Source organism: Pleurodeles waltl, chromosome 4_1, assembly GCF_031143425.1.
Source record: "Pleurodeles waltl isolate 20211129_DDA chromosome 4_1, aPleWal1.hap1.20221129, whole genome shotgun sequence".
Classification (NCBI taxonomy): domain Eukaryota; kingdom Metazoa; phylum Chordata; class Amphibia; order Caudata; family Salamandridae; genus Pleurodeles; species Pleurodeles waltl.
The window spans coordinates 43,083,820-43,102,812 of record NC_090442.1 but is presented as its reverse complement, the minus strand read 5'-3'; the positions used below and the strand labels follow the sequence as shown (position 1 = coordinate 43,102,812).

The 18,993-nt window shown below is 47.2% G+C and overlaps 2 protein-coding genes across 2 annotated transcripts in view; one reads left to right on the top strand and one right to left on the bottom strand.

Annotated features, from left to right (window-relative positions):
* Positions 1 to 18,993, top strand: part of LOC138287347 (zinc finger protein 850-like) — a 411,450-nt gene that overhangs the window by 310,193 nt on the left and 82,264 nt on the right. The window lies entirely within an intron of this gene.
* On the bottom strand, positions 10,824 to 15,526 carry LOC138287344 (uncharacterized). Its single transcript, XM_069227704.1, has 3 exons — positions 14,184 to 15,526; positions 13,316 to 13,375; positions 10,824 to 11,449 (listed from the first exon to the last, which is right to left on the bottom strand). Exons 1-3 carry the CDS (start codon positions 14,467 to 14,469, stop codon positions 10,953 to 10,955), a joined length of 843 nt encoding a protein of 280 aa, XP_069083805.1. The 5' UTR covers positions 14,470 to 15,526; the 3' UTR covers positions 10,824 to 10,952.

The window sequence follows — 18,993 nt, the reverse complement described above, 5'->3', positions numbered from 1 at the left end:
GATGTGTTAATGGTTTGAGGGAGGTTTTTCTTAGCGGTAGTGAATGCGAAACTTCTGTCAGCCATTCTATGGTTTGTAAACAGCTGTCCTTGCACGGAGCGTGTAACGCTTCGATTGCTAACTTAGCTTGTTATCTGAAGGGAGTTCCAGTCCTGGTTATTAAAAACACTTTCCAGGTGCTTTCTAACGGCAGTTACATTGTTCTTAACAGCGAACGCTGCTGTGGCATGCGTGCCGGAATAGTTTACGTTGTCTTTGTCAACAAGGCCGTTACGTGCTGCGAGAATGTGTTGTTTCCCCCCACTCAAATTAGGGAGGTAGCGGACATCTGGCCTCATATTGCTACTTCCAAGGTTAATTTCGACAAGTTGAGTCGGCTAAAAGCTTTATTGTTTCAAAAGCATGTGGCCCTTACATCTGCTAGCGAGACCTACGCACTTCAGGTGGCAAGGTCATCGGCGGAAATACAGTCCCTTTTGAATACTAACTTTCCAAGTCACTTCGGTGAACTTGTGGGACGTATATTTAATGCATCCAGCACTGCTGGTATTGCACATTTTTTCAAAGCCGTTGGTGTTGGTTTTGCTCACACCTTCTCTTCCATATTCGGTTTGATACCTTCGGCTATACACTCTATTTTCGGAAGCATTTTGGGGTGTTTCCCGATTACTTTGGCTTTATTGGCTGGAGTCTTGCTGTTGTTGCTATTTTTTCGCAATGGCTGTCCCACCACGACGAGATCCTGTATTGCTGCTCCCGTCAGCGCAGCTGTGTCGTGAACGCATGATGCAGCATTTTGGAGCAACACTCCTGGGCCATTTGGAGTGTGACTGGTCTCTGTCATTCCGACCGGTTTTGGATTGTGTGCAACCCGTGTTTCGGTGCCTTTGGTGCTCGTTTGAACATGCACTGGCTCTCTGTCTCTCACTACGGCGCCCTCCAGTGGTCGATCCTGATCTGTTGATGTTCCCGATTAGGGCTCATTCCCAGACTTGTGCACTACGGTTGCGTTTGCTTCGTGAGGCAGTTTATAAGATTCCCTTCCTGGAGGAAGATGGTTTTGTCTCATTCATAGGCCCTGCACGGGGTGCCGCCCTGAATGGTTTTGGGGCTTTGGAACACACCTGCTCCATGGTACTTTGTGGCGTGGATCTTCCGATATTGACATATATCGAAGTGGAGGAGCTCCTACTCTCTATTGCTTCTGTTTAACAATTGGATTTTTTTTTCCTCTCCTGCAAAATTGACATTATATTGAATTTGGCTTTGTTGTCACATGTTTTCTAAATTTATGACTTTGTTGTCTTCTGACCTTGTCGAAATATGTATATAATTTTAGGTATTGTTTATATCTGGGGCATATTTTTATATTATTGGAACCACTTGCTACTGACATGGGGAGGGTGTAGTGTGGTTAGTTTTACGTATCCTTTGCGCGTTAGCTTCAGGCTTTAGGCCTTTGTGCACTTTGCCCTGGATGTATTTTATTCATTTGCCGGCAGCTTAGAGCCTCTGTGCACTTTGCTCTAAATGCTTTTTATTAGGCTTCGTGCTGTTATTTTTCAAATAACCAGTTCTACGGTTTTGTTTTTTATTCATATCACACTGTTTTGCCTACTTCAGCACTGGAGTTCTCCATAACACATTCACTCTGTGCTTCAGTCAAGGATACAGTCTGGTACATTGCCGATAGACATGGTAGGAGTTTAGACTTGGCATTCCTGTGTAGGGACATTTTGTGATCACGCTGACATGTTAGTTATAAAATCACTTCCTTGTCCCAATACACGCAAGAGGGAGATTCCGACCAGGGAACCACAACTAGACGCTGACTGCCTCGTTGCAGATGCTGAAACAAGATCACAGGCCTTTGCTCAGGTATGAGGGCTGATGTCTCCCCAGTGATACAGACAGGCAAGCTAGAAGCTTAACATGCTGTGCTCGAAATAGAACAAGCAGAGGGAGAGTAGAAACTATTATACACGATGATCGCTTTGTTTTTATGTTTTACTCTCCTGGTAACTATTTCAATCCTACTGTGTTGTATGGTTCTGGTTATTGCGGCTCATGCCTTATTATCTAAAATACAGTCGTTTTATTAAATCATTATATAAAACTTATACTGTCTTTGTCATTTGTATATGAGATCATATTGTAAATGAGAGAGTTGGTTTGGATCTGAGTGACCACGACTTCCCTGAGAAATTCCAAAGATGTCATGCGCTCGGCTGCCCAATCATCTCTTCCCCATGGGAGAAATGAGGCACTGCTAGTTAGCCGGAGCAAAAACCGGATTTAGGGTGACAGAGTTCCTTACACGTGGGTCAGACTCAGTCCCCCACACCGTTATCGATCCTGCTGCCTAGAAATCCAGTAGTCTCATTTAGGATAGTGAGAGCCCACGCGACACCCCCACCAGACGCAGTGAACGCTAATGAATCCACACATAATCTACACCAATGGATAGCAGAATTCGCCAACAGCATAACCCCTGCAGGAAACCGACAAAGCAAAACACCTAAATGGTTCACAACAGACCTACTAGAGCCCAAACGCTCCCACAGGTGACTGGAACGGATATGGAGGAGCAGCAAATCACCCGAAGACCGCATAGTCTACAAGAACGCAGTCAATACACACCACCAGAACATCAGAGCCTCCAAAAAAGCCACCATTCAAGAGCGCCTCAGCACCAGCGCTCACAACAGCAAGGAGCTGTTCGCCATCGTCAAAGAGTTTACGAAGCCTGGGACAGACACCTCATCAATCGCTCCCTCCCAAGACCTTTGCGACTGCCCCCCACCTTCATCCACTGGAAAATCCAGGACATATACATAGGCTTCAAGAACCAAATCCCACCCACACCGCCACTTTGTAAATATGGTGCATGTTGGAAGCCACTTTAGCGCCACCCTAGCGTAAAAAAAAGAATGACGCTATAGCAACGCTAAGGTGGTGCTGGGGCCTCTCAAATCAGGTCCTGAATGTTACACATGGGCAGATGGATCAGTGGCAACAGTGAAGGGATTGCTGGGATGTTCAGAAATGCTTTGTTGCATATAGGGGGAAGGTGTGGACGCATCCAAAGTGGTGGCCCATTAATGCCATGGTTTTAGGGAAAATGACTGAACACAATGTTGCGCCACATTTGGCAGTGCACACTCAATCATTTTCAATTTGCTTGGATGCACCATTTTAAAGCATATATGGCGCAGCCCTGTGTTGGCCCCTGCATCAGCACAATATTGCACACAACCTTGCACCATGGAGCAAGCATGGCTGCGCTGTGGGGGAGATTGTTTTTGGGCAGGAAGGCACACCTTCCTGCAAAATATACAAACTTCTCTGGGCATTTGCACTTTCTATGGGGCAGATTTATGGAAAGTGGTGCTGCACTGAATGCAGCACCACTTTCCTGCACTCCTTAACGCCCCCCTAACACCACCATGTGAGCACTGTATTTAAAATACAGCGCACTATGGTGCAGGGTAGGGGGCAATAGCATAATTCTATTTGATGCTATTTATGTGATCTGCAATAGTAGTGCCAAAATGAATTAAGTTTGCGCTGAATTAGCGCAAAAAAACCTCTAAATTAAGCGCAGAGTATAAATATGGTCCTAAGTTTCGGCTGATAAAAGTACAACTCACTAATCCTAGAGCAACTTTTAAATGTCTGCGTTTAATGCTATGTTATGAATGTATAACCACAGCTACTCAGTATTAATCAAATATCTGTTTCCCCAGTGGTCATGATCTGGAAGTGCTCATCTGGTGGCTTTTTAGGTATGCAGATATCTGTTTGCATCACCACGCGCCCACAGTACACCCCCTGCAGTGCAAAAGGGAGGGGCTAATGATGGCCTGCTAATGTAGTCCTGCAGCAGGCTCCGCCCCTCCTAGAGACGTCCTCCTGCAGCAGGCTCTGCCCTCCTAGAGATGTCCTCCTGCATCCTCCTGCTGCAGGAGGACATCACTAGGAGGGGACGCTGCATGCTGCAGGGGGGACGTCACCAGGAGGGGCAGGCCTGCTGCAGGAGGACCCTTCTATTGACGTCTTCTTGTAGCAGGCCCGCCCCTTCCTGGTGAAGTCCTTGTGCAGCAGGCCCGTCCCTCCTGGTGCCATCCTCCTGCGCATGCAGCATCCCCTCCCAGTGACATCCCCCTGCAGCAGACTCCACCTCCTCACAGTGATGTCATCCTGTAGCAGGCCCTGCTTTCCTGGTGACATCCCCCTACAGCATGCTCCGCCCCCTCATAGTGATGTCCTCCTGCAGCAGGCCCTGCCCCTTCCGATGACGCCCTCCCAGCATGCACCGCCCTTTCCTAGTGACATCCCCCTGCAGCAGACTTCACCCCCTCACAGTGACGTCATCCTGCAGCAGGCCCTGCCCTTTCCTGGTGACGTCCTCAAGCAGCAGGCTCCACCCCTCCTAGGGACATCTTCCTGTAGCAGGCCCTGCCCCTCCTGGTGACGTCCTCCTGCAGCAGGCCCCATCTGCTCCTCATAATGTCCTCTTGCAGAAGGCTCCACCTCTCCTCGCGATGTCACCCTGCAGCAGGTCCAGCCCATTCTAACTGACGTCTTCCTGCAGAAGGCTCCACCCCGCCTAGTGACATTTCTGCAGCAGGCTCTGCCCTTCCTAATGACGTCTTCCTGCAGACGTGCACTTACACAGCAGTTACCAGAAAATGTAAACATCGATCTCTTGCGCTCTCATCACCACACAGACTGCAAATGAACTACAGAGTTTGTTTAGTGTGAATTCTATATCAGGACCGGAGGCAAGGATTATGCAGTCCTTTCTCCACTTTATTAACAACAGCAGGTTCAAAGTTCAAACATGTTCAAACAAATAAACTTCAAACCCCATGATGCCCACAGGTAACCATGACAACCCATAACCAATCCACTGTCCATAACGAGCAGTATATATATATAACTGTCAGAGTCACCAGATCCTCAGGGTCCGTGCACGTTCCCAACACTTCCACCACAAGACAGCTCCAATACTCTGATTAGATTTATCACAGAGTCTAAGAAAGTCCAAGTCGGGAAAAGGGGATTAGGACGGGAACAGCTGGGAAGGAGACCTGTAGGAAGCAAAAGGTTAAAACACAACATCAAAATTACATCTCATGAAATCAGTACCATGCTACAACTCTAAGCTTCGTCTTTTCCGAAAAACATGAACAACCCTAGAATAATCCTAAAACTGACTAGGCTTTAGATGACCGAATACCTGAGGAGGAAACAGGAAAAGTTAAATAGGACTTTCAGATTCAAGTACTTTCTTTAGCATGAGAATCAGGAAACACTCTGAGCAATTTCTAAACAACCCTATGAATCTCCTTTTAGGAATACATATCAGGAACACACAGCATTACATCTAGAACTCTGGTATTGTTGTGTTCATCTCAGAAGAAACATTGGGAAGTAAATTGCGCACATTGCAGATTTTTATATGAGTATTAAACACCATAAAGGTTTGTGCACCATGAAATCAGACAACGTAGATTCAAGGAATAAATCACGCGACGTGTCAACTTGAAATGCTACCAAGAAAATGTCTTAGGGCCATATTTATACTTTTTGACGCAAAGCTGCGCCGGCGCAGCTTTGCGCCAAAAATTTTAACGCCGGCTAACACCATTTCGATGCGCTGTGCGGGCGTCAAATTTATACTTTGACGCACGGCGGCGCAACCAACAAGTGAGAGTCATTATTTCGTGACGCACACAGCGGCGTCAAGTCGTAAAGAAAACCAACGTTAACGCGACGCACATCGCTGTGGGTCGATTTACGACAGCGCAACCCAGAAAGCGCTGTTTATTTTGACGCAATAGCGTCAAATTTACCCGCGAACACTGCCCTTTCAGCAGAGGAGAGCCAAAATGGATCCCAGATGCCACAACAGACCCCAGGAAGATGACAGCAGACCAGGAACCAGCCAGGAGGACCCATACCAGAACCAGGACATTTTCAGAAAAAAAAGAAAGTGTTGCTTCAGTGCAGAGGAGCAGGAAATCCTGGTTAAAGAGGTGACGGAACACCAGCACCAATTGTTCATCACCTCTAAATTGCCAATCAGTAGGAGAGAGGCCATAAGGCAAAAAATTGTGGACAAGATCAACAGTGTAGCTGAAGAACGCAGAACAGTCACTGAGTGTAAGAAACGCTGGCATGACTGCAAACGTAGGACAAAAGAAAAAATGGCCAGGAACAGGAAGGCAGCACTGCAGACTGGAGGGGGGAGTCCAGCACACCAGGAGGCCCTGGACCACATGGAGGAGATGGTCGCAGCCGTCATCCCTGAGGAGATCGTCACAGGGATTCAAGGACAGGACAGTGCAGACTACCACGACACAACGCACATGCAGGGTAAGTCGCATGGGGAATTACAATGCAATAATGATACATGCAACCGGGGGGGGGAATACCTACTACACAATGCATGTAACTCAGCATATATATGAAGTGGCATGGGTAAAGGGGCACGGCAGGGGGGCATGGCCAGCACAGACTGAAGGTGGGGCACGACAAAATACAGCACCAACAACAGTCCCATGGGGCCATACTGTAATTACAACAATAGAGCCAAGGGAAAGCAGCGACAGGTGGGAAGGCCACTACGTCAAACTCACATCCAGGCACTCGTCAGTCAAAATGTATCCTACATCAACTAGGTCCCTATCAGTAATCCAGTAGCCAAAACAACAACTGCAATGTAACTGCAACAACAGTTGACAATAACACCTCTGATCTCTGTGCAGCTATAGTAGCAAATGGCAGGAACCTCCCCATGGAACATACATACCTAAATTAGGGGGTGAGGATGACATCTGCAACTATTTCTAGAAATAAGACAAAGGCACCAGTACACTCAAATGCCAATGCCCATACTTGACACATACATCAGCCAAAGTAAACAGCAATAGGAGCCACACAGCACTAAGGACACACACATGCTGCATACGTCAGGGTCCCTCACGTGCCTGGCTAACAAGGCTACATCACTAATGTCATACTGCTCAGACAACAACATTGAGGAGGGGACACAGGCAACTGGTCACTGAAACACACCTGCACAGTCTGACAACCAAATAGGACTTTGATACGATAAACAGGGCAATCCAATTAAACACACATTACCCAACATCATCTCGAAACATCAACAATGTTTACATCCATACCACATCCTAACATTGCCATGCATAGGATATGCCACATTACATGTACATTTAGGTCAATGTGAATAAAAAGTGTTTGGGGCAGGTCCTGAGAGGCAAGTGTGCTGCCAGGGCATTCACAACACCCACAGCCAGTCAAAGTGTAGTGTGGTAAGTTTTACGTATACTTTGCGCATTAGCTTCAGGCTTTAGGCCTTTGTGCACCTTGCCCTGAATGTACTTTTACTCATTTGCTTACATCTAAGAGCCTCTGAGCACTTTGCACTAAATGCTTTTTATTAGGCTTCGTATCAGTTAATTTTGCAAATAGCCAGTTCTACGGTGTTGTTTTTTAGTCAAATCACACTGTTTTGCCTACTTCAGCACTGGAGTTCGCCAGAACATATTCACTCTGTGCCCCAGTCAAGGAGACAGTCTGGTACATTGCCGATAGACGTGGTAGGAGTTAAGATTTGGCATTCATGCGTAGGGACACTTTGTCATCACGATGACATGTTACCTATAAAATCACTTCCTTGTCCCAAGACACGCAAGAGGGAGTTTCCGAACAGAGAACCACAACTAGACGCTGCCTGCCTTGCTGCAGATGCTGAACCAGATCACAGGCCATTGCTCTGATATGAGGGATGATGTCTCCCCAGTGATTCAGACAGGCAAGCTCAAAGCTTAACATGCTGTGCTCTAAATAGAACAAGCAGAGGGATAGTAGAAACAGTTAGACACCATGATAGCTTTGTTCAAATGTTTTACTCTCCTGGTGACCATTTCAATTCTACCATGTTGTATTGTTTGGGTTATTGTGGCTCACACCTAATTATCTAAAAGTCAGTTGTTAAATGAAATCATCATATAAAACAAATACTGTCTTTGTTATTTGTGTATGAGATCATACTGGAAAAGAGAGAATTGGTTTGGATCTGAGTGACCACGACTTCCCTGAGAAGTTCCAAAGATGTCATGCGCTCGGCTGTCTAATCATTTCTTTGCCGTGGGAGACATGAGGCACTGCTAGTTAGCCAGAGCAAAAAGAAAGAATCAGGGTGACAGAGTTATTTACAAGTGGGTCAGACTCAGTCCCCCACACCATTAGCTATCCTGCTGCCTAGAAAGCCAGTAATCTCATGTAGGATAATGAGAGCCCACGCGACAAAATGTCTCTCCATAAGAATAGATATACACGGAGGGACGAGTAGGACAAAAAGATGGCTATTCCCAAATTGGTACAAAGCAACACCTAGAGGCAATTAGGCAGACAAGTCTGATAACTCTATATCATACATGTGACACACAGGTGGGCCATAGGCCTATAACAATGCCCATATGAAGGACAGCAGATACCAAGACAAAACCAGAGCACAAAGTTAAGGCATCCAAAGGCTTGCATCTTATTGCAAAATTGTCACAACACAGACACACTAATTGTACCCTGTTTCATTGCAGAGGAACATGGATCTCCTGCCGATATGCCTGTCCCTGATTTCCCTGATGACATGGATGACGAGCCCATAAACATTCCACAGGAGACCATCCAAAAGGTCCTTGAAACCCTCCAGACCCCACCTTCAGTCACAAGGAGGAGCACAGAAGAAGCAGCCATCACAGTAGAACCACCCACCACCCCAATTCTAAGACCTGCCAGCTCCAACACAGCTGAGGAATCTGACAACACTGGCACCAGCTTTGAAAGAACTGTAGTTGGGGTACAGCGGGAGCTGGCCAAGGAGGTGCGGGTGGGGATGCAAAACATGGCAGCCAGCCTTGAGGGGGTGCGTTTGTGCATGACGTCATTTGCAGATCAGGCAGCTGCTATGCAAGCCCTAACATCTCTCTTGCAGGAACTTGCCAAAACACAGAAGGAAATCAGCACAGCTGTCATCCAGTTGACACAACACCTACAACTGCAATCCAGTCAACGTTTGCACGAATGCAACATTGAACCCCTCAGGGCCGACCTGGCTGCCTACCATCGTGATGTGGCTGCCATTCTCAAAAACCAGCAGGCCCTCCTTGCTGCAGTACTGCCCTTAATAACTCCACAGGGAGCAGCCCCCGGGATGTCTGCCTCCACGTCTTCTAACACTGAGGTGTGTGTTGCCCCTTCACAACCAACAACAACAAGGACAAACCAGGCAACACACACATCAGAAGAAGAAGACATGGAACAGATCACATTCTCACGGAAGAGTACCCGGAAGCACTAGTCCCTGCACCATGGCCTACTTTGACCAAGGTCCTACGTTTTGTCAAATGCCAGTCTCACTACAACTCACTCAATGACTGTTCTGCAATCCACTGTATGACTTATCACCATTGGCAGTGAATGTCTCTCTCCTACTATTTGCCAATTCCTGTCCCTCTGCACTGTCTGTGACATCACCCCAGCATGTCAGGAGCATCATCCACACCCCTTCTGTAGGATCACCATGTAAGAATGCACCAGAACGGACCCAGCAAACATGGACAATGGATATTTTGCACTACAGCACCTATAAATAAATAGCACTTGCACACCTATTATGTCTCTGTGTTATTTCACACTTCAACTATGCAGTGCATAACTCCAAAGTGCCTGTGTGGCAACCATGTAGATTGTCAATACAACTGTCCTGAAATCATGTAGTCTGATACATCTGTGCAGTGGCCAGGATTGCATCATAGCCTTACCATACTGAGGAGAATAACTGATGAAGGGACTAACCACACACAATCATGCTGTGTTGGACAGAATGATGCACCATCTATAGCAATTCTAGTCAACTAATGGTGGCTGAGAAATGTAGGCACCATGCAATACTAAAACATGAAATTATGCTGCAAAATGTAAGCAAACATAAACAAATAACACTGCATCAATCACCCTTTCTGAGAATACTTCCATGAAGGAAAGTCATGCAGAATTAGTACACACATGATGTAGGTCAGCAATGAAGGCAACAAGACAAGAGTGTTAACAACACCTCATCTACAAAGATCTCCCTGAACTTCACACTGCAGTCCGACCTATGAAATTACCCACAATAACAAGTCTGGAAGCACACTTTGTGAAGTAGAATACATACTCACCAACACAAAACCTTGGTGATCAATGCAAACTACCAATGGTGGGTCTCCCAAATGGTGGATACTTACCAAGTTATCACACGGGTAGCTGGCATGTTAAACCTCCATTTCCTGGGGATGGCTAGCATAGGACACTAATGTCATACATAAACATTCACCTACACTGATGTCAAGGCCATGATAAAGTAGCACCTAACGCATCATGTAAAGGGTTAACTATATATTTATTACTATTTATTAACACAAGAGGCAACTAAGGGAAAAGTAATACCTACACTAATCTAACCTGACTACTACTAACCCACAACTGTCCCTAACTAACCTAAGCTAAACTTACTCTACACATATAACGAAACGATCTAAACATCAACCCCCCACCCACCATTATGAGACAGGACACATGCAGGACAACACTTACTAACCTACACACATACTATACTATCCTAAACAATCATATATTTTTTTTGTATTTTTTTTTTTATATATATTTTTTTTTTAAACTAACAGGAATCCCAACATTGACCCCCACCCACCCACCCACACAAAAAATAAAGATAGAAAGAATAAGGACCCCCCACCCTCTTCCCTAACACTAAGCTAATTACCTATACTAACCTAATACTAATCCCCAAAACCCAACTATCAGTACAAAATAGGAAAGAGGAGAGAGGGGAGGGGTAAAAGTTAAACACGGCAAATGTCCTAGAGGTTGGCCCTCCGTAGGGTCCGCCTGATGGAGCGAACCCTTTTTTTTATATACGCCACATCCTGGCTCAGCTTGTCCACCTTATTGAACACCTTGTCCAATTTACGGCTCAATGCCAGGAATGCGGCTGGGTCCACAGGAGGGGCTGATGCTGTTTGTGTGCCGGCCGAGGTGGACCTTGTGCCAGCAGTTGAATGCCCACTGGACTGTCCTGGTTGTAGAACATGGCTGGGTCCAGGTCTTGATGATGAGCCAGGGTCAACTGTTCCCGACGTTGCTGGGGCCACTTGGGGAGACCTGGTGGATGTGGTGTTGGTGGCTGTTGTGGGCAATGTAGGCCCACCCTGTGGTGAGGCCCACCATGCCCCGGAGGCCCGATCGGATTGATATTTTCGGGCCATCCTCCGGTACCCCGACTGCACCTGCAGGATGTGCCTGTATCGCATGGCACGCCTCTCAAATTGGTGTCTATCTGCGGCACTCATGTTTGCAGCTGTGAAGAGAAATGGCAAATATTTACCTTTGGAATTGCATTGGGTGGAATAGCACAATGGGTTATTTGTACATTACTTGTAATGTATTTGTTGCAGCAATTGTCACAACATAGTTCACTTGATGAAGCCTGCATACATAAGGGCATCTCACACCTAGCATATCCATGTCTCTACATGATGGATGACATCACCCTAAACTACTCATCCAAATAATGCCTAATGCATCTGACATTATGGCTGAACCTCTTCCGCATACTGACTTCACTACATATGTCACTCTATGTGCTAACTATTACAACCCTCACTCAATGCCATTTGTAATTTGTTGTTTGCTAATATTGAACCCATGGGCCATAACCGAATGTGTACACTAGGGGCCAGATGTAGGAAGACGGAAAATTGCGACTTGCATTTTGCTATGCAGAACGGTGTCTCCGACACCGTCTGCAAGTCGCTATGGGGTCACAAAAACCCACCTCATTAACATCAATGAGGTGGGTCCCAATTTGCGCCCCCTTAGCGACTATGGGCACTCACGGGGATGGAGGCCTGCTGGGAACAGCAGACCTCCATGTCCGTGACTGCTTTTAAATAAAGCAGGTTTTTTTTTCCCAAGTGTAGCCCGTTTACCTTAAAGGAAAACGAGCTGCACTTAGGAAAAAAAACAAAACCTTTAGTTTCGGATTTTTTCAGGGCAGGTAGTGGTCCCTTGGACCACTGCCTGCTCGGAAAAAATATTTTTGGGTCCACTCACAAAGGGGAAGGGTTTCTATGGGGACCCATTCCAGTTTGCGAGTGGGTTACCATCCACTTCAAGTGGATGGTAACTGTGACTCCCTTTGCGACCACGTACTCGGTCGCAAATGGAATTGCATACCACTGCGAGTCGCAAATAGGAAGGGGACACCCCTTTCTATTTGCGAGTCGGAAATTCATTTTGCGAGTCGGTTCCGACTCACAAAATGCATTTCGGCATAGCAAACAGACGTTTGCGACTCACAAAGGGCAATTTATGCCGTTTGCAACTTGAAAACTGTTTGCTACATCTGGCCCAAGGTTCTAAACAAAGTTGCAAAAGGTCACAAGTACGTGTAACATACTGGTTGCTACAGTCCTAGGTACCCTATTCCCAATCACATGGCAGTCTTTGAGGGTGGGGTGGGAAGAACAACCAACAATCCCATGTTCAATGCACACCCAGGAGTGTATAGAAAGGTCAACAAGTATGTGCCTTCACACACAACACCAATGAAGGGCTAGCAACAAGTTGGAGTCAGCCAAACATTGTCATATCCAAGGTCCACACATGTCAAAATGCTCTGACTCAGGCCAACATCACATACTATCAGTGAGGCATGTTTTACAACACACACAGAGGAGCAAGAACACCCATGATCATGAGTCGACTGAACACCTAGGCCATTGCACTCTAGTCACACACACTTCTAGTTCAACTTGTGGAAGTACATGCCCCCGGAAGATCCAACCTACAGTGTACACAGTGCATCCTCAACTAGGAAGATGCACATTTCATACAAGCCATTTGCCAAAGCTATCTGGGAGAATGTCAGTCTGATATGCAGACTCAGTTCAAGCCAAGTCCCAGAGCAACTCTTACATTAACCAGTGTATTCCACATGACTCATCCCATTCCCCATAGCGGGCCGACTGGAATGTCCTACAGCCCCTAAATCTGAGAGATGGCTAAGTATTGGTCTACAGAAACAGAAGTGATATTTGAAATCCCACTAAAGCAACAATGCCAATGAACGGCCAGCGCATCAAATCATGAATTCTGTTGAACACACAGTAGTCCATCATGCATCACTAGCAAACAATAAATATAGCACTCAGGCCACACTCACTGTATGTATCGGGGTCCTCAAAATGTGCCACCTGTCCCACGGTGTACGGTGCTGGTCCACCTGTAAAGCATGAAAGGAAGAATATACTCAGACTCGGTGCTCTGACAAATAATTTCAGTTACTATGACACTGTGTGAATATGACATGGTAATGATACACTTTCCCACATGCTCATACTGCATGGATGAATTTGTATTCAACATTAACATTGGATGAGTCTCCTGCTACAGTTACACACCCTACTACACACATGCAGTGGCCAGGACAGTCAGGTGTTGTCAAAGATACCACTCCATTAGTATGCCCCAACAATAATGGCTTGCATACATCTCATCATGTGCATCCCAGAGAGAAATCCAAAAGCTGGTTACTTGAGGACTGCATGACCCCTCACAATCAAACAGGCTAGGTGGACATTTTCAACACACAGCAACCAGACACACATGTGACATATGTGTGGACAACATAGCTAACTTCATGTGACGTGAAGGCACCACACATTTATAGCATCATCATGGGTTTACAATTTTCTGTCTAGCTATGGCGTCAACATATGTAGGTATGTTGTTTCTACATGACTTTCTCACTGGCCAATATGACCTGTAGGGTTCAAATAGAGGCATTAACGTGTCGCTTGTCTGACACAAAGGCAACACTACATTACATACAGCTACAGGCATCCGGTATGTGTTGAAAACATGAGCCATCTGACTGCTAGCATTGGTCTTCCTACACATTGTGCAACAAATACACATTAGGTTTCCCTAGCATTACACACAGTCAGCTACTTATCTAGCAGATTGGGTAACAATCATCACATGTCCCCACACATATTTCATTTATTCACATGTAATTGATTTGTACTCACCAACATGGCCACCAATCCTGATTCCCAGGTGGTCCAGCAGGTCCTGCTCCCTGGATATGAGATCAGCCCAGCGGTGCTTCAGTTGATGCTCATTCCTCATGCTCCCGTACACCCGGACCAGGTGATGGCGCACCTTCCCCCACCGGACTTTCCGTGCCTCCGTGTGATACCCCTGTATCACACGGCCCCCAGCCTCCAGCATGAGTGGAAAGAAATGGCAAACGAGCCAAATGAATCCCCACAATTCCTCCTCACCCATCCTGGCAAGCCGAGGCCTACCTGACATATTTACTAATTTAAAGCAGAAAAATTAGATAAACAAGTAAAAGTGGGAAATGGGGAAAGGTAGAGTAGTGAAGGAAAAGAAAACTTAAGAAAAATAGCCCAACTAACCCCAAAGTTAAACTACCCAGAACAGACTCCCACAGACAATACAAACAAAAACAGGATTGGACAAAAGTACACTAAACAGACTAAGACAATATTAGACAACAAGACTATGATCACAAAAAGACAAAATACAAGGTACACAGGACACAAAAGCAGTTAAACACAGGACTACACTTTTCACACAACCACACAGTCTAGATAAATCTGAGACTGCAAAGTGAAAGTGAAAGTTAACTCACAGTACAGATTTTGTAAACAGGATATCCTATTACATCACTTCCCGCATAAAATGGCCGCCGTTTTTATTTTCCCGTTATGCGTCATATTTTCACGCATACACATTGTGCGTCATATTTTTTGACGCATAACATTGCACATAATGCAGAGTCAAAATTAATTTCTTCATTGTTCCCTTACATTATTGTGAGGCTGAGTTTACAGTTCTAGTGTAGAATTAATAAATTAATAAGGTACATGACATGTCCACCATATTGTCCATGTTGCGTCAAATTTTCACGCATACAGCATGGGCGTCATAATTTTTCCACGTACAGGAGTGCACAGAATGCAGAGTCAAAAAATATGATATGAAAATGAATAAATTAATAAGGTACATGACATGTCTACCATATTGTCCATGTTGCGTCAAATTTCCACGCATACAGCATGGGCGTCATCATTTTTCCACGTACAGGAGTGCACAGGATGCAGAGTCAAAAAATATGATATGACTATGACACCTCTAGTGTTGAAGAAGAAGGTTGGGACTCAGATATGTTTGACCCAGAGGACATCTATCATCCTCGGTCCTCCGAATGGGTCCCTAATCCCAAGGTGGCTAAAGCTATCCACCATCCTTTGGAGTAAGAGGTTCGGGCCTGCTTGCGGGCGGAATGTCCCAGGCCGGCGCTTGGAGACAAGGCGGCAGCAACGCCCATGTTGGACCCTAAGCTATGCACTTTCTTTTCAAAGTTCATCCACGATCCTAAGAAAGGGATCGATTGTTCTTGGCGGTCTTGCCAAGATAAACTTTTAGATGTGTTGGGTCCTTTGACCAAGTTTCTGCCAAGGCCTCAGGGGAACCCTTGCAGGCGGATCTGGTTGCAGGATGGGCACAAAGGGCGGTTTGTCTCTTGGGCAACGCCAATTGTGCCATCTCTACGGAGGCGGCGTTCCCTCCTAATTAAGATCGACCCTAAGTCGGGGGAACTGGCAACATCTGAGGCTGGCGCTATAGCCCAGGGCAATCTCTTTGGCAATTCCTTTGTGAAGGAGCTTGGGAGATTTGTATCCACATTCTCCGCCTTGGATAAAGCGCAGTCTTCCATGCGCAAGATCTTTCCCGGGAAGGTTTTTGGCAGGGCCGGGTGCGGAAGGGGTCGCTCCTCCGGCCACTCCCAGCAGTCAGGCCCCTCCAGAGCCCAAGGCAAACAGAATAACGGCTGGAACGATGGCCGCCAGGGAACCTTCTTTCTCAAGAGAGGTTCTGGCCGACGGCGCTCCTCGCGTTTCCACAGAAGCAACTCCAATTCACAGGGAGGAAGCACAGATGAGCACTCCCCTTTTTTCCCCTCAAGATGTAGAAGGCAGGATTGCTCTCTTCGCAAGCAATTGGGCGCGGCTTACGTCCGACCCTTGGGTTTTGGAGACAGTGTCAGGGTTTCGCATAGAGTTCTATGGGACCTCTGTTCAACCGGTTCGCCCTCCTCCCATTCGGTTCAGCGCACAGGACTCCCAATTGATCGATTCGGAGGTCCAACTTCTTCTAAGCAAAGGGGCTGTTGTTCCGACTCCTCTCCATCCGAGGGGGTTTTTGAGCAACATTTTCTTGGTCGAGAAGAAGGACAAGGGTTTCCGTCCGGTGATAAACCTCAAGGCGTTCAGTGAATGGTTGGTTTATCATCATTTCACGATGGAGGGAATCCATCTCCTCAGAGATCTTTTCTGTCAAGGGGACTGGATGATCCGTTTGGATCTTAAGGATGCGTATCTTACGGTCCCCATTTATCCTCCTCACCGCCAGTTTCTGCAGTTTCAATGGAGGAATCAGATCTACGAGTTCACGTGTCTCCCTTTCGGCCTGTCTTCAGCACCTTGGTGCTTCACGAAGCTGCTGAAGCTGGTGGTCGAGTTTCTGTGGACTCAGGGTGTCAGGCTGATTATTTACTTGGACGACATCCTTTTGATGGACCAGTCCAAGTTGCAGCTGTTGTGTTACGCGAACATGACTATTGCACTGCTGCAGGACCTGGGTTTCGTGATCAATACAGAGAAGTCCTCTCTGTGCCCGTCTCAATTCACAACGTTTTTGGGGTTTGTGGTGGACCCGACGTCCGCATTGCTGAAACGTCCGGAACACAAGGTCTCCAAGATCAAAAAGGATATTTCCAAGGTGCTCCGCAGGGACAGGACCTCCCTCCGGCAGATTGCCAGGACTGTGGGGCTTCTGTCATCTTCTATCCAGGCTATATTTCCGGGTCCCCTCCATTACAGGGCCCTGCAATGTCTGAAAGCCTCTCATCTGCAGGAAAGATCATACCTATTCAGCTCTAGTGGAGCTCTCTTCGGAGGTTCATTTGGAGATGCAATGGTGGTTGAGCCACATGGATGCATGGAATGGCAAGGCCATTTTTGGTTCTCTCCCCGACCTGGTGATAGAATCGAATGCCAGCAGACTGGGCTGGGGAGCCAGGTGTGGTCAGATCTCCATGGGAGGTCAGTTGACTTCGGAGGAGCTGAACCTGCACATCAATTGCCTGGAGCTTCTTGCGGGGTCATTTGCGATTCGATCTTTGACACGAGACAGGATATCCTGTTGTGTCCTTCTTCGGATGGACAATATATCAGCTGTTCAGTATATCAACAGACTTGGGGGCACTCGCTCCAAGGTCTTAACGGACTTGGCGAAGGATTTCTGGAATTATTGTCTTCAGAGACAGATTTCGGTCACAGCGGAATATATTCCGGGGACTCAAAATCAGGTTGCGGATTGGAATTCCCGGTACCTCAAGGATTCTAGCGATTGGCGTCTGGATCTGGGGATATTTCGGTCTCTGGTGGACCGTTGGGGTCCTTGTTCTGTGGATCTGTTTGCATCCCAGTGGAATGCTCAACTTCCGACTTATTTCAGTTGTAAACCCGATCCGGGGGCGAGCGCAGTGGATGCTTTCTTGCAGGATTGGTCGAACGATCAGTGCTATGCTTTCCCTCTGACCAGATCCACCTGCAAGGGTTCCCCCGCAGTCTTGGTTGAATCCGCCAACTCAATAATCTTCAGTAAGGGACCCAACACATCCAACAGTTTGTCTTGGCATGACCGCCAAGAACGATCGATCCCCTTCTTGGGGTCACGCATGTACTTCGAAAAGAAAGTACACAATTTAGGGTCCAACACGGGTGTTGCAGCCACCTTGTCCCCCAGCGCCGCCCGGGGACGTTCCGCCCGCAAGCAGGCCCGGACCCCTTGCTCCAAGGGGTGGCGGATAGTTTTAGCTACATAGGCCGCCACTTTAGGATTGGGGACCCATTCAGAGGACCAAGGATGATAAATGTCCTTAGGGTCAAACATGTCCGAATCCCAACCTTCTTCCTCCACAGTAGAGGTGTTCGCAGATGGCCTTCCCACAATGCGACCCTCATCCGATGAGCCCTCGTCATTGGAGTCACCCCACCCCAAATGGGGTGATCCCACGGAGGGATCTAATGCCAGGGCTGCTGAGACATCCTCCTGGCAGGGTACAGGATCTAGTGTTCGCGCACTCTTGGAAAAGGCCTCCCTTAAATGGGCGAACCCTTCCAGGTGCCCCGAGTCACGCTTCCTAGAGGAAGAAGGGACCTTAGATGTACTGGCCCGAGGGATCGAATCCCCTAAAACACTCGCTGAGTGGGACACCTTCTGAATAAGCTTGTCCACCCTATCTTGCAGGAGTGCTAAGGCTTTCGCCACCGCCTGTGAAACTAGTTTGCCCATGCCCTCAGGAAGGTGTCGCTGAGGAGGCCACACTTCCTCCGACCCCAAAGATGGGGCGTATCCATGGTCAAGAAAAGAATCCACTGAGGGGGCAGAAGAAGACATTGCACCCAAAGTACCCAACTCAGCACCAAAAAGTACAGGGGAAAGACCCAGGGCTAACCAGAAGCAAATCGCCACTCACTCCACCAAGGGGCGTCAATAAAGAGGGGTGAGAGCACCAAACAGATAACACCCAACCTAAATTCAATGGCTGCCCCCTTGCCGTGCTCCAAGAATGAGTTAACAGCACCAAGAATATACAGGTGCCGAAAAACCACCTAATAGCGTCCCTAAAGGGAAACACCAGTGCAGGAGGACCTGCTCCTACCGCTACGCGGTGTCAGCAAGGGTTGGGAGCCTAAACGGCAAGAAAACCCCGAGGGCGGGTGCTTGCCAGGCTCAAAACGA